Raw genomic sequence first — 14547 nt, 5'->3', positions numbered from 1 at the left:
ACCAATAATAACTGACATGATCCATGATATCATGATATTTTTAGTGATATTTGTAAATTGTCTTTCTAAATGTTTCGTTAGCATGTTGCTAATGTACTGTTAAATGTGGTTAAAGTTACCATCGTTTCTTACTGTATTCCCGGAGACAAGAGCCATTTTCATTTTTAAACACTTGCAGTCTGTATAATCCTTGCGCCGTGGATAGAACAGCCAGGAGGGGGGGTGGATCCATGAACCATGGCGGGTCTGGAGCCCTGGGCAGCCATGGCGGGTCTGGAGCTCTAGTGGGCTCTGGCGATCCCGAAACCCCACCCAGGAGTTCCCCACCAACAGGCACAGGAACGGGTACTAGGCCCCCCCCAAAAAAAAAATACTTGGGGAGATTAAGGAGAGTCTTTAGGAGTTTGAAGAAGGGAGTGTTTTTGTGGGCAGGAGTGGGCTCGTGGGCGGCGGAGCATGGAGCAGGCTTGGCGGTGGAGCGTGAAGCTGGCTCGGTGGCGGCGGAGCATGGAGCGGCCGGCCCGGTGGCTGAGACTGGAGATGAGGGCTGGAGCTGAGGGCTTGATGGCTGCTGGAGCTGAGGGCTCGGCGGCGGCTGGAGCTAAGGGCTCGGCAGAGACTGGCGCTGCTTGCTCGGAGGAGACTGGCGCTGCTTGCTCGGAGGAGACTGGCGCTGCTTGCTCGGAGGAGACTGGCGCTGCTTGCTCAGAGGAGACTGGCGCTGCTTGCTCGGAGGAGACTGGCGCTGCTTGCTCAGAGGAGACTGGAGAAACTTGCTCGGCGGAGACTGGTGAAATGGGCTCGGACCAAAAGTCCATAAGCCAGGCTGCCTCACTTGGCGGCTCGTGTGAGGCTGGAGCGGAAGGCTCGTGACTGGTTGGCGCTGCTTTCTTCCTCCTCCTCCGCTTTCTGGACCCAGTTCTCACATTTATTTTAAAAAATTACATATAAGCTTGTGCCTTATATTGGGATCTCACATAGCAGAATATTTTAGTCCAGAGCCATGTGACGCATATATAGGCCTACATGCATGCAGTTTTAACGCAGCTTTAATCGCTTTTTGTTATTTCATGACTTAATTGACGACAAAACTACGACGTTGCATTTATAGTGAGTACAGCGCACCATATTTGCGCGTGATTGAAAAGTGCGCGGTCTTACAACTCACCAGCTGAGAAACATTTACGTAAGCTATAGATATATATATATATAATGTTCGCCGTTCACCGTTGTTCTACCGAAGCTCATTCGGCACCTGTATCATTTCCGCGCGTTTGACTTGCTCCTGGCGCTGAGGCGAAGTTGGAGTGCGCGTCTGAAAAGTCTCCGCTTTTTCGTGGTCTTAAAGAGGCGGCTCTGCGTTTAAATAAACGCAATTCTTGTCAACAAAAAAAGTAGACAGAAACAGCAATTGTGAGCGGGGTGGCCAAAGGGGTGGCCATGCTTAGGCCAAGGGTGGCCACGGCCACCCCTGGCCACCCCCTGGCTCCGCCCCTGCTCATAGACTCTTTTCATTAACCAAGTATCAACTATCACAGCCCAGAGGAAAGGAGCTTATTTATAGATATTGGTATGCACACCTGCCACACACACACACACACACACATATAGGCCTGTCACACTGACACAGACTCCTGACTCTACACTCCCTGACACAAACTCCTGATTCTACATGCCATATATAATAATATATTAAAAAAAACATTATCTATCTATTCAGACCTTGGCTGATTAATAACAAAGCGGTATCATAGATAATCCTACTTCAACCAAGCAGTCCCTTGTCATAACAAAGCGGTATCTTGAACTAGACCAACATATCTTCTGGTCTTTCACAGAGTGATATTGTTGTGGTTTCTTCTCTTTGTAAAAACAAAACACTTCTCAAAATCTCTGATTCAGAATACACGCTTTATTTCAAAGTGGAGCTGTTATGTCTGCAGAGGCAACAACCACGTTGTGAGAATACTATAATAGTATACAGTGACGCAGCTGCACGTGAGATGAGTCTGTCTCCTCCCATCTGTGTCTGAAAATAAAGCCTCGCTTTCCTGTGAAAGTCACAGATGTGCTGCGACTGCCATGGACTCTCTAGACTACGATGGCAACACCGCTTTCCTGGGAGACTGGGGACCTTTCCAAAGGACGGTGTTCACTCTGTTGTGTTTGAGCATTATTCCCAATGGCTTCAGCGGGATATCCATGGTGTTCATTGGCGATACACCCGCTCATCACTGCCTCATTCCCGCGGCTCTGAACATCACTGATGAATGGAGAAACGCGTCTATTCCTCTGGACGAGGATTCTCGACTCACTAAATGCTCAAGACACCGAGTGGACATCGTAAAGAACTATTCGGACAGAGGTTTGCTCCCGTGGGTGGATGTGAATGTCTCGTCCATTCCTCGAGAAGCCTGTATGGACGGCTGGGAGTATGATAAAGAAACGTACATCTCCACCATTGTTACAGAGGTTCGTTTGATGCTTTCTCCTTACTTCAGACAGAACCGCCCTGAGCGCGTTCACATCGAGTCCGCCATTACTAATCTGAGTTTATTTACGGATATAAAATGTTCCAGTTTATTAAGCACCACCCAAAAAGGCATTTGTTTACTGTTAGTTGTAAGGAGTGTTTCTGTGTTCTTCACTATGTGTGTTGGTGATAATACAAGGATAAGAGAGAGAGATTATGGATAATATTTTAATGCATGCTTGCAGTGTTTTATTAAGATCTTACAGTGATTTTCTAGAGTGAAAACAGACGCTTCATCTTTTGTGCAAAGTACAATAGACATTATAAAACTCATCTGTAAAGTTTTGGCCATCATTCGGACGGTTCAACAGGTCTGTACTAATATAGTGGATTAAAAAGAAGAAGACAATATAAGTTATAACCGTAATTGAACTAAACTATACCTGTTCTATCTCCATGCAGCATATATTTATGGGAAGCCAAACACACCAAAAGTGGTACGAGGCAGCGGGGTGTTACAAAGCTCGCGCCGCGCTGACATGTCATCTGCGCGGATCAATGGACCGAGCCGCGCGACCGACTCGTCAGCGCAGCGCGGACGTGTTTTCTAGCGCCACCCAATGGGCAGCGCGGCGCGAGCTAATCTCATCCAATAGTATCCAGCTGCAGACCCGCATCACCAGTTTCAGAACCGCAGTTTCATGATGTCTACAGTATTTAACAACAATACTTTCAAATAAAGTCATTTTTCTGTTCATATAGGCCTAGTATGCATAAGATATCATGATGTACAAAGAGGAGTTTTAATTACCAAGTTAATCGATAATGCAAACTATGTTTTGTTGTTTGAAGGCATGAACTAATTTGTATAAACTGTGAACAAATACTTTTAACCATATAATTTTGAAAATATATTAATAAATGTGTAATCATATAGTAAAATGTCTTCCTTGACTGTATGTGATATTATTTCCTTATGTTTATGTTGTGAACTTCTGACAAATAATATAAAGACACAGAGGCATTAAAGGGCATTTAATGTCAAAATATAAGCCTACATGTATTTAATCATTCCAAATCCTTGAACAAGTGAAACATGCATTTAAGCCAATGAGACATCAGAAGGTGTATATGGTGAGTGTATGATATTTCTGTCATGATGTTGTGAACGAATCTACATTTATATATTTATATTACTAAGTATTTGTATTACTAAGTGTCTGCTAGGCTATTGAATCATTTACATTTTATCATTAAAGATTTTTTTGCATTTGTCAAAGATATGTATCGTGTTAATATTAAATAAATATTAATACAATTTATTCATTTTGTTTTCAGGGATGAAAAGACAGGGTTTTCTGCCGAAATGCCATGATATGGGCTTATAATCTTTAAGTGTTTTAAAATGATTATTTGTTTTTTGCTTGTTTTTATTTTATTATGAGCAGTTTAAATATGTTTTAATCCTATTACTTTAGAAATGTTTTATATCCTATTTGTTTTCAACACACGTTTTACTTGTTCAAGGCTTTTTTTTAAATGGTTATTTTTATTTGACATTAAATAGCCTACGTTACATAATATAAGTATTATGTGTAACAATTTGAACATGAAGGAAATAATACGATCAAATTTACAGTCTTAATATGTTTGAATTAATTAAAAAAAAAAAAAAATCTTCTCAAACTCTGTGTCATTGTATTAGCCTATTTAAAACGTGGAGAAAATAATTTAAAAATAAAAACGGCGTAGTTGTAGCCTATTCTCGCAGTAGCCTATACACGACTGTGTTTGTATCCATTCATTGACATTAAGCATATAGGCTGTTTTAAATTTTGCTCTTTGTACATCATGATATATTATGCATATAGGCCTATATTAACAGAAAAATGACTTTATTTAAAAGTATTGTTGTTAAATACTGTAGACATCATGAAACTGCGGTTCTGAAACTGGTGATGCGGGTCTGCAGCTAGATACTATTGGATGAGATTAGCTCGCGCCGCGCTGCCCATTGGGTGGCGCTAGAAAACACGTCCGCGCTGCGCTGACGAGTTGGTCGCGTATGTTGTTTCTTTTGTGTCTTTTTTATTCAAACAAACATATTGTGTTTGAGAGTAAAACTAATCATTTTGTAATTAAAAAATATATATATTGCAAAAAAAAATTCTTCTTAAGGCTCAAAAATAAAGAAGTTGATAACAGAATTATTTGCAGTGCGTGTAAATCTTTGAAAACCTTTATTTTTCCTTGTGCACTTCGAGAACTTTTCATCCCAAACCCACACATTTTGCTCTCTTTTCTGCTGTCTTTTTTGCGGGTCAGAATACTTTGCTTGCGAGGTGAATAGGTTTGCAAGCTGAAAAGTTTTGCAAGCTGAAAAGTTTTGCGAGTTGAAAAGTTTTGCGAATTTAAAAGTTTTGCGAATTTAAAAGTTTTGTTTGCACGTGAAGCTGTAGCTCAGTGGGCGGTCTCTACCAACCAGGATGAAAGGCATTTTTCTATTGGTCACCCTCGATTGAAGTGACAAGTTGGCCACGCCCACTACGGTTTCCCGCCGCTGCTGCTGCTACCGAGAAGATAAGCAAGAATGGCGAGCAACAGGTCGTTTACTGGGTAAGATAACTAATTTAATATCATAAACGCAGTGACAAGTGAACTGAATGATTCTCTCTTCTTATGCTGTCCCATTTAAATACTTAACGTTGGCTAGACCAGTCTGTAGTTAGTGTTACTGTTGACTAGATTTTATTAACGTTAGCCAACACTAGCAGCCAGAGCCACCATTAGTAACGTTTGCCGTGTGGTCGATGTCCAGTGTTGCTAGCTGAGCTGACATTCATAATCACATTGGCTGTGTCCGAAACCGCCTACTTCTCTACTATTTAGTAGGGGAAAAGCAGTAGGCGAGCGAATAAGTATGTCTGAAGCAAAAAGAGAAGGCGAAAATTACCTGCGTGACGTACTAATTCTCGCGAGATTCGGACGTGCGCCTACTTACCTAATATATAATAGGGGAAAGCAGTAGGCGAGCAAATAAGTATGTCAGAAACCTCAGTAATCATAAAATAGTAGTCGAGGAGTTCCCGGATGGCCTACTACTTCCGCCCGGATTCTGAAGTATTCCTCGCTGGATACTTTTCTATCCCAGGAGGCCACGGCTGAGGATACGTCATAAACAAACACGGAGGAGAAAAATGTGAGTCAAAAGTGAGTATTGAAAACCAAAAACACATTTGCTGAACTACTGTAGAGTAAACTGCTGAATGTGTAAAGATGCTAGACACTATTGTTCTGATTTTGCATTAAAATAACGATTTATTATGTATAGATAACGGGATCTCTAGTAAACACACCTTAATTCTCCAAAGTGGATTTACATGTTCTAAACCATATACATCTTAAAGATGCTTACTCAATGTTTATTTAACATCTGACACGGATATCTTCTGCAAGTATTATGATTTATGAGTGCTGGATTATGTATTATGAGTGATGTGTTTGTGCTATTATTCACTGTTGTCAACACTGCTTACATTACATGAATGAAAATAATGTAAATAAACAAATCTACATTAACTACACATAAGTTTAATCTATTTTATTTGTCCATTAGTACTGTTAATAAATGAAGGAACATTTGTATTGGATAAGAAGTGAGTTAACACATCATCAACATGTGAATGTAGATTTGAGCACATAAATCTCAGAGGAAACTTGAGTCTGGGGAATGATGCCATCAAAAGCTTTGAGTGTGGATACTACAGAAATGAATACAAAGTCTATTTAAATCTAAAGTCTAGTTTATTTTAATTATTGGAATTTAAACAGTTATTACAGCACTTTTCTGATTTTTGATGTCTGTGTATTTGCTGCAGAGCTTTGGTGGAGCAGGACCTGCAAGAAAAGCTGACGACAGTATTTGTTAGAAAAAAAGAGGAAAACCTGAAACAAAATAAAAATATATATAAAGTAACAAAATATAAAGTAAGATCACTTTATTTCTAATACAGAAATCAAGTGACATTGTGCTGTTAAAATTACTGCTTTTGTATTATATTTGTGCATTATTGTACGATGTGAATGTCCTCAGACTGGATGGAGAGACACAGCAGATCCTGGGAATGGTTCAGTATCATGGACGAGATCCTCCATCACTCCTCCTTTCAAGTGTCTCAATCAAGGACACACTGGAGGAGACGCTGCAGAGATCGAACCAGCAACCTTCTGCTGACCAGCTCAGTGGTTTAGACCATAACACCACAAAACTAATGAAGCCACGACAAAAATTAGCAAGTAATGGTAAAAATATGAAATGCCATATGCAAGAAACAGAATGCTGACATGAATTAATTGTAAAATGTTTTAATCTGCTGATGGAGAGCACATGAATGTTTGCAGCAGCAGATTGTCCCGCACAACTTCTCCCACTCCTGCTCCAGGGTTGAGGGGTTCAGGGGTCCATCATCATCATCATCATCTTCAGCAGTGAGGGACATGATGATGATGATGAAGGTGTTCATCAGCTGCTTCATCAGAATAAAGCTGCAGAATTGGCACAGCTGTGTTGAGATTGCAGCAGGACTGTAAATACCTGATTGTTAGATCAATACATTTGAATAAAGCTTTGTGTTGTTGACTTGTATATGCATTTATTTGTCATTATTACTTATTAATTATGCTATTATCAGTAAATGTATATATTTTATTAAGCAATGAATTAATGCATGAATTATTCACATCAGCTGTGTTCATGCACAGCTGTCATATAACTAAACATTACATTTTGCTTGTTTTATTGAAGAAGTAAAATGAAAAGTAATAATTAAGTTTTTGTCAGCATTTATCATATTATTGTGTGTGTTAGGGTGTGTTAGAAAAGCAGCTCATTCTGGTGTAATCTTAATTTTAAGTATTTTTTACTACTTTGAGTACAAAGACGAGCTCTTCGAGCAGCTGTCTGATGTTTCCTCTGTGCAGACATCACTAACACTGAGGAAAACAGCTCTAGGTAGGGTTCAGTTACTGGTGCTGTGAGGTGTTGGTGCACCTGTCACTCATATCTTTATTTGTATTGCAGGATCTACAGGGAAAATACCATAGTGTATCTTTAACAATGAACAATAATAATGACAAACAAATATGGGTTTGTATACATCATAGTTTGCGATTATATACACAAACATAAAGCATGATGACAAGATTAAATATTCTGAATACATCATAATGCATAAAAGTTATTTATTTTTAATTTATAAGCCTGAGGGATGAAACTCAACCTAATTCAACAAGAAAAAGAGGAAAACAAATTAGATTTATGCCACCTTTGCTTGTGGATGGACATTTTTGCATATAAAATGAAGAAATTAACAATATATTCACGCGAATTTGGGTTTTTGTAACAAAATAAATCACATTAGTAGTTAAAATATAAGAACTTTAAATTAACCCGAATATAGGCTATATTTATTGTACTACAATTACAAAATTACTGGCAGCTGCTTATTTTGTGGTCTTGTTGAAGAAACAAGTTTGATCAATATCAAGATATTTACAGATAGAAGAATTAAACCTGTCACTCATGTCTTTTCAGTTGTTGCGCTTGCGATAACGTCGTAGGTCACATGATAACGTCAACATGGCGGATTATTCTCGGATCTCATTCATACTCAACGAGATTTGGCTGTTAAGTACCTACTCTTTTAGCGCTTGTTATGTAAGTACTTATTGAAATCAAGTACCTACTCATTGAGTAGGCGGTTTCGGACGCATCCATTTGGATTTTCTCAGCGTAAACGTTGAGAGGCACCATTTTCGATGTTCATAGAGTTGGGCCTAGGTTCTGGGGTAAAATATCCGCTTGTTAACTCGTGACGTAAGAAAACAACAAACGGTGCTAATATACAGACATAATGTGGTGTAATACTACAAAAAAAATTACAATCATAACCTTTATCTCCATACCAAAATCCCAGATGGCCAGACAGTGATTAATCTTTTATAAATCGTTAAAATATTAATGTCTGTGACGCTGTGACCATGGAGACTGTAGTATAAAGTATTTTAAACTTTAAAATGATAAATGTTTATTATGAATAAATAGCGCTCATAAACGCCCGCGGAGATGGCATTCTCAAGTCAAACTAGCCGGGGCTTGGACCCAGAAACGGCGTTCCTTACGTCACGAGTTAACAAGCAATATTTTTACCCCAGAACCTAGGCCCAATTCTACGAACATCGAAAATAGTGCCTCTCAACCTTTACGCTGAGAAAATCCAAATGTGATTATGAATGTCAGCTCAGCTAGCAACACTGGACATCGACCACACGGCAAACGTTGGTGGCTCTGGCTGCTAGTGTTGGCTAACGTTAATAAAATCTAGTCAACAGTAACACTAACTACAGACTGGTCTAGCCAACGTTAAGTATTTAAATGGGACAGCATAAGAAGAGAGAATCATTCAGTTCACTTGTCACTGCGTTTATGATATTAAATTAGTTATCTTACCCAGTAAACGACCTGTTGCTCGCCATTCTCGCTTCTCTTATCTTCTCGGTGGCAGCAGCAGCGGCGGAAAACCGTAGTGGGCGTGGCCAACTTGTCACTTCAATCGAGGGTGACCAATAGAAAAATGCCTTTCATCCTGGTTGGTAGAGACCGCCCACTGAGCTACAGCTTCACGTGCAAACAAAACTTTTCAACTTGCAAAACTTTTCAGCTTGCAAACCTATTCACCTCGCAAGCAAAGTATTCTGACCCGCAAAAAAGACAGCAGAAAGAGAGCAAAATGTGTGGGTTTGGGATGAAAAGTTCTCGAAGTGCACAAGGAAAAATAAAGGTTTTCAAAGATTTACACGCACTGCAAATTATTCTGTTATCAACTTCTTTATTTTTGAGCCTTGAGAAGACTTTTTTTGCAATATATATATATTTTTTAATTACAAAATGATTAATTTTACTCTCTAACACAATATGTTTGTTTGAATAAAAAAGACACAAAAGAAACTCCATAGTCGCGCGGCTCGGTCCATTGATCCGCGCAGATGACATGTCAGCGCGGCGCGAGCTTTGTAACACCCCGATGCCTCTTACCACTTTTGGTGTGCTTGGCTTCCCATATATATTTGCATATATATTTATAGTTTCTGACATTATAGTGCGTCCTGACTGAATCCTGACAGGGGAGAACAAGCTCATGAAGCTCCGCCATCTTAGGCCGATCGCAGCAGCTCATTTGCATTTAAAAGGTCCACGCTGAAATGGCTTGTTTTTGCTCAACCACTAAAAGCAATTTTAACATGCTATAAAAAATAATCTTTGAGGTATTTTGAGCTACAACTTTATATACACACTCCAGTGTTTCCCACAGGATTTTGTGAGACTGTGGTGGGTGGACATCGGTTCCTCTAGGGGGGTCGGGGGGCATGCCCCCCCGGAGGAAAATTTTGTACATTTTAAATTTAATGCATAAATCTGGTGTATTCTGAGAGCAAAATTACGTGACTACATAAATAAAGACATTTTTTCTCTTGTAAACAATTTTGTGCTCTAAAAGTAATTTATTTATTGGTGATGGTAGGGCACATTAGTCATGTACACAACATATAGTAGGCTAAATGATAGTTCATAAGTGGTCAAACATGTAGAGTACACATTTAAACCATTAAAATATGTAGCAAAAGAGGTTACCTTTGTTGAATTAATTTATTAGTGGGAGCCTGTATCTTTGATTTGTTAACCAATCCAGAATGCACTAAACACACCATCTCATTATAGAGAAAAATAACAAATGAATAAAAATATATTCATAAGCTGACCAATAAATAAATAAGTAAACTAGGCGAGTATATAATTCAGCAGCAAAAAAATATTCTAGCCTAAAACTTTGCACAGTAATTTTATAAATCCAAATGTTAATAAAAAGTTTAAAATTACTATTTGTATTCTGAAATGAAAAAACGATTTATATTAGATTTATATGTAAATAATTAAATGTATTTATATTAATGTAACATTAAAAGGCGCTTATTTTAAATGTATTGTGCAGCTTTTTAATGGGGCAACAAGCTATAGATACGACAGAACAAAATAGGCTATTAATAATCTTTCAGTGTGCAAAACCATGATAATATGAAACGCTTCAAAACAGCAGCAAAAAACCGCTAATGCGCATCCCGGGTGCAGAATGATGCGCTTGAAGCAATATCGAGTCAGAGCGCGCAGTTGTCTGCGCATTGAAAAGTTCACGGTACAAAGAGAATCCCTGTGTACATCTGACTGTATCTACCAGTTTATTAATCATATGGTTCTTTCATTTTTAAATTCCAGTTATTGTGCGTGTGACACGAATTCATAGTCCGATCTAACAGACATCCTGTAGACAGAATGATGACATCGTTCAGAAACAGCAATAAACTCCAGCAAGATAAAGTCATTTTATGCAAATCCACAGCTCTTTATCTACATATCAAGTATTATAATGGGAATATATCATATTGGAGAGTTTTACCGTGCTGACTGTCGTTACCGAACATGACGCGCTGTTTAAATGCTGAATGATTGACAGCTGTAGAGGAGGGAAGACGAGTTTCTGACCGTGAACTTATCGATGTATATTTCTTCTGTCCCTCACATGAAGGCATGGAATGGCTTCAGATGACTTTGAATATAGTGCACGAATACTTAATTGGTGCTAGTCTACTTATTTTGCTCTATGTCTCCCACTTGCCATATAAAAGAGCGCAATTATCAGACGGTAATTTATATATCGCGACAAACCTAATTTCCGTTTCATTCTGAGACTGTGGCGGGACAAATTAGAATGTGGCGGGCCGCCACAGTCTAGTCAATGTATGGGAAACACTGCACTCTGGGGACATCAGAGACTTATTTTACATCTTGTAATTAATAATTATATGCCAAAGTTATGACAAATATGGTTTACGTTGCTATACAGACCAATTTTCTTTAATTTTATTCTTTAATAATTACACAAGCTCTCTGTTCACGATCAACTGTTCAACCTACATCAAGGGAATCATTCTCTAAGCGCTTATGTTCTCCAGTTCAGCTCAGTGGCAGCATCAAGTGGCTGGACTGCTCTGCTCACTGCATTTCGGCAATGTCTCAACAATTAGGTATGCCAACTTATGGTCATCTACGATGATGCAATAGGATTAAAAACTTGTGCAAGCCCTCATCGACTCCGGCTCAGCGGGGAACTTCATCTCCCACCAATTACTCCAGAAACTCAATGATAAGCAGAAACGCTGCTCCCAGGAATTAACCATCCACACCATCCAAGGAAAACGTATCGAGCGATGGTCGGATCAATTACTTCTCCCCCACCATGATGCTCCGCATCGTCTGTCTGCATACTAATAAGATCTCGTTCATGGTGCTGGAAATTTCCACCGCGGACATCATCCTGGGACATCCTTGGATGTCACAATACCAACCTCAAGTTAACTGGCATACGGAAGAAATCCTACAATGGAGGAGTGAATCCTTTCATCAAAACTGTTTGTCTCCAGTTCTCAGAACCTCTGTCCTTCGCTCTCAATCTCCATCTGGTACTGATCAACCTGATATTCCCCTCTGCTCTGTAAAATCACTCAGAAAGGCCTACCCACTGATTTTGAAGCCGCACGTGTTCCATCATTTTGGTCTACCCGAAGACATAGTATCAGACCGAGGCCCTCAATTCATCTCACGGGTATGGCAAGCCTTCTACAAGCTCCTCTGAGTTTCTGAAAGCCTCTCCTCCAGCTATCATCCGCAAACCAATGGCCAGACTGAGGGCAAGATCCAAGAGATCAGGAGGTACCTGAGGACTGCCACAGGAACCAAGACAGCTGGAGCCGATTCCTTCCCCGAGCAGTGTACGCCAATACTAAGTCAAATGCTGTTTACAATAATTTAGAGATAATTTAGAGATTTCATCTGGTTGTGTTGAAATATATAACTGAGTATCATCGGCATAGCAGTGGAAACTAATTCCATGTTTTCTTATAATATTGCCGAGTGGCAGCATGTATATTGAAAATAGCAGAGGGCCTAACACTGATCCTTGCGGCAATCCATAATTTACTATCGTTATCTTAGATTTTTCCGTTTAAATAGACAAAATTGTGACGTCTGATAGGTACGACCTTGTCACGAATCCTGTCAGTTCCGGACTACACTTCCCAGCATCCTCGCCTATCACCTGCACTCAACTCCACCAATCACCTATTGCCACATACTCCTGAAGCTTTTTACCTGGACTATAAAGGACTCTAACTCACATACACACATTGCAAGGTCTTGTTTACTCCAGTGACAATTCTGAGCATTATTTACCCTGTCTGTTCTGTGTATACGAATCTCTGCTGCCTGCCCTTTGGACCTTTTGGACTGTTTATTGTTTCCTGTTTTTTGTGAATATTATTATTATTATTATTAATACATTTTATTTGTAATGCGCTTTTCTTAAACCCAAAGCGCTACAGTAATAGAATAAAACAAAAACAACAAAAGCAATACAATTCATTAGAGAAAGACAGTCTTAAATAAATGTGTCTTAATCAACTTTTTAAAATGATCCAACGTTGGTGCATTTCTGATGGGTAGAGGAAGCACATTCCATAGCTTAGGGCAGGGATGGACAACTCCGGTCCTGGAGGGCCAGTGTCCAGCAGAGTTTAGCTCCAACCCTAATCAAACACACCTGAACCAGCTAATCAAGGTCTTTAGGATTAGTAGAAAGTTATAGGCAAGTGAGTTTTTATCAGGGATGGAGATAAACTCTGCAGGACACTGGCCCTCCAGGACCGGAGTTGTCCATCCCTGGCTTAGGGGCTTTGTATGAAAAGGCTCTTTCCCCCATGGTCTTTAGCTTGCACGAAGGCTGGTGAAGTAAAAGAGAGTTAGAGCGAAGAGAGCGTGATGGAGTATAAGGACTGATGAGATCACAAAGATACTCAGGTGCAGTCCCATGAAGTGCCTTGTATGTTAAAATAAGAATTTTAAAATCAATTCTCGCATTTATGGGAAGCCAGTGTAATTGTGAAAGAACCAGTGTAATGTGTTCACGAGGAGAAGTACGAGTGAGCACACAAGTGGCAGAATTTTGTATATACTGAAGCTTTCTCAACGATTTAGATGGAAGGCCAGAGAAAAAGGCATTACAGTAATCTAACCTAGTTGTTATGAAGGCATGTATAAGCCTTTCTGTGTCTGCAAAAGAGAGAAAAGGTCTAAGTTGAGCTATGTTTCTCAGGTGGAAAAATGCAGTTTTAGAGATGTGTTTTATGTGTGCTTCAAATGTTAATTGTGGATCAAAAATGACACCAAGATTTCGCACCTGTGAAGTGGGGATTACCGTGCTGGAATCAACAATCAAACTGATCTGCTTGGCCTTACGAGTAGCCGCCACTGTACCAATCTGCATCAGTTCAGTTTTGGAGCCATTCAGCTTCAGGAATTTATTCTGCTTCCAGATACTGATCTCTGCTAAACAACCACGCAAAGCTATTAATGAGCAATGGACATCAGGACTAGTGGTGATGTAAATCTGCATATCATCCGCATAACAGTGATACCCAAGACCATGTTTCCTGATAATCTGCCCAAGTGGAAGCATATAAATGTTATATAATATTGGACCCAATACTGAACGTGAGGAACTCCCTGTCGAACAGGCACGGTATCTGATTTGTAGTTACCCAAGCCAGCGAACTGGGCACGATTCGTTAAATAAGATCGAAACCAATTGAGGACAGTTCCAGAAAGACCAACCAGTTTTCCAGCCTGTCAAGGAGAAGAGAGTGACATATAGTGTCAAAAGCAGCACTGAGGTCTAATAAGACCAAAATACTGCATGCACCGGAATCTGCCGCGATAAGAAGATCATTTACGACCCTAATTAAAGCGGTTTCAGTACTATGCCCTCTTCTGAATCCAGATTGAAAAGGTTCAAAGAGATTGTTCAGTGCTAGGTGATTATTTAACTGAATAGCCACAACACACTCAAGAACTTTAGCCAAGAATGGGAGGTTAGAAATCGGCCTGTAGTTGGATAAATCAGAAACAT

General features: G+C 39.7%; 1 protein-coding gene across 1 annotated transcript in view; it reads left to right on the top strand.

The window, feature by feature from the left end:
- Positions 1-2079: 2079 nt before the first annotated feature.
- Positions 2080-14547, top strand: part of LOC137012533 (organic cation/carnitine transporter 2-like) — a 35224-nt gene continuing 22756 nt past the window's right edge. Inside the window, exon 1 of the mRNA XM_067375817.1 lies at positions 2080-2472. Within this exon, the coding sequence (XP_067231918.1) occupies positions 2083-2472 (390 nt within the window). The 5' untranslated portion in view covers positions 2080-2082. The remainder of the gene's footprint in view (positions 2473-14547) is intronic.

Source organism: Chanodichthys erythropterus, chromosome 22, assembly GCF_024489055.1.
Source record: "Chanodichthys erythropterus isolate Z2021 chromosome 22, ASM2448905v1, whole genome shotgun sequence".
Taxonomy (NCBI): Eukaryota; Metazoa; Chordata; class Actinopteri; order Cypriniformes; family Xenocyprididae; genus Chanodichthys; species Chanodichthys erythropterus.
The sequence above is the reverse complement of the archived record's forward strand: the minus strand, read 5'-3'. Positions and strand labels throughout refer to the sequence as shown.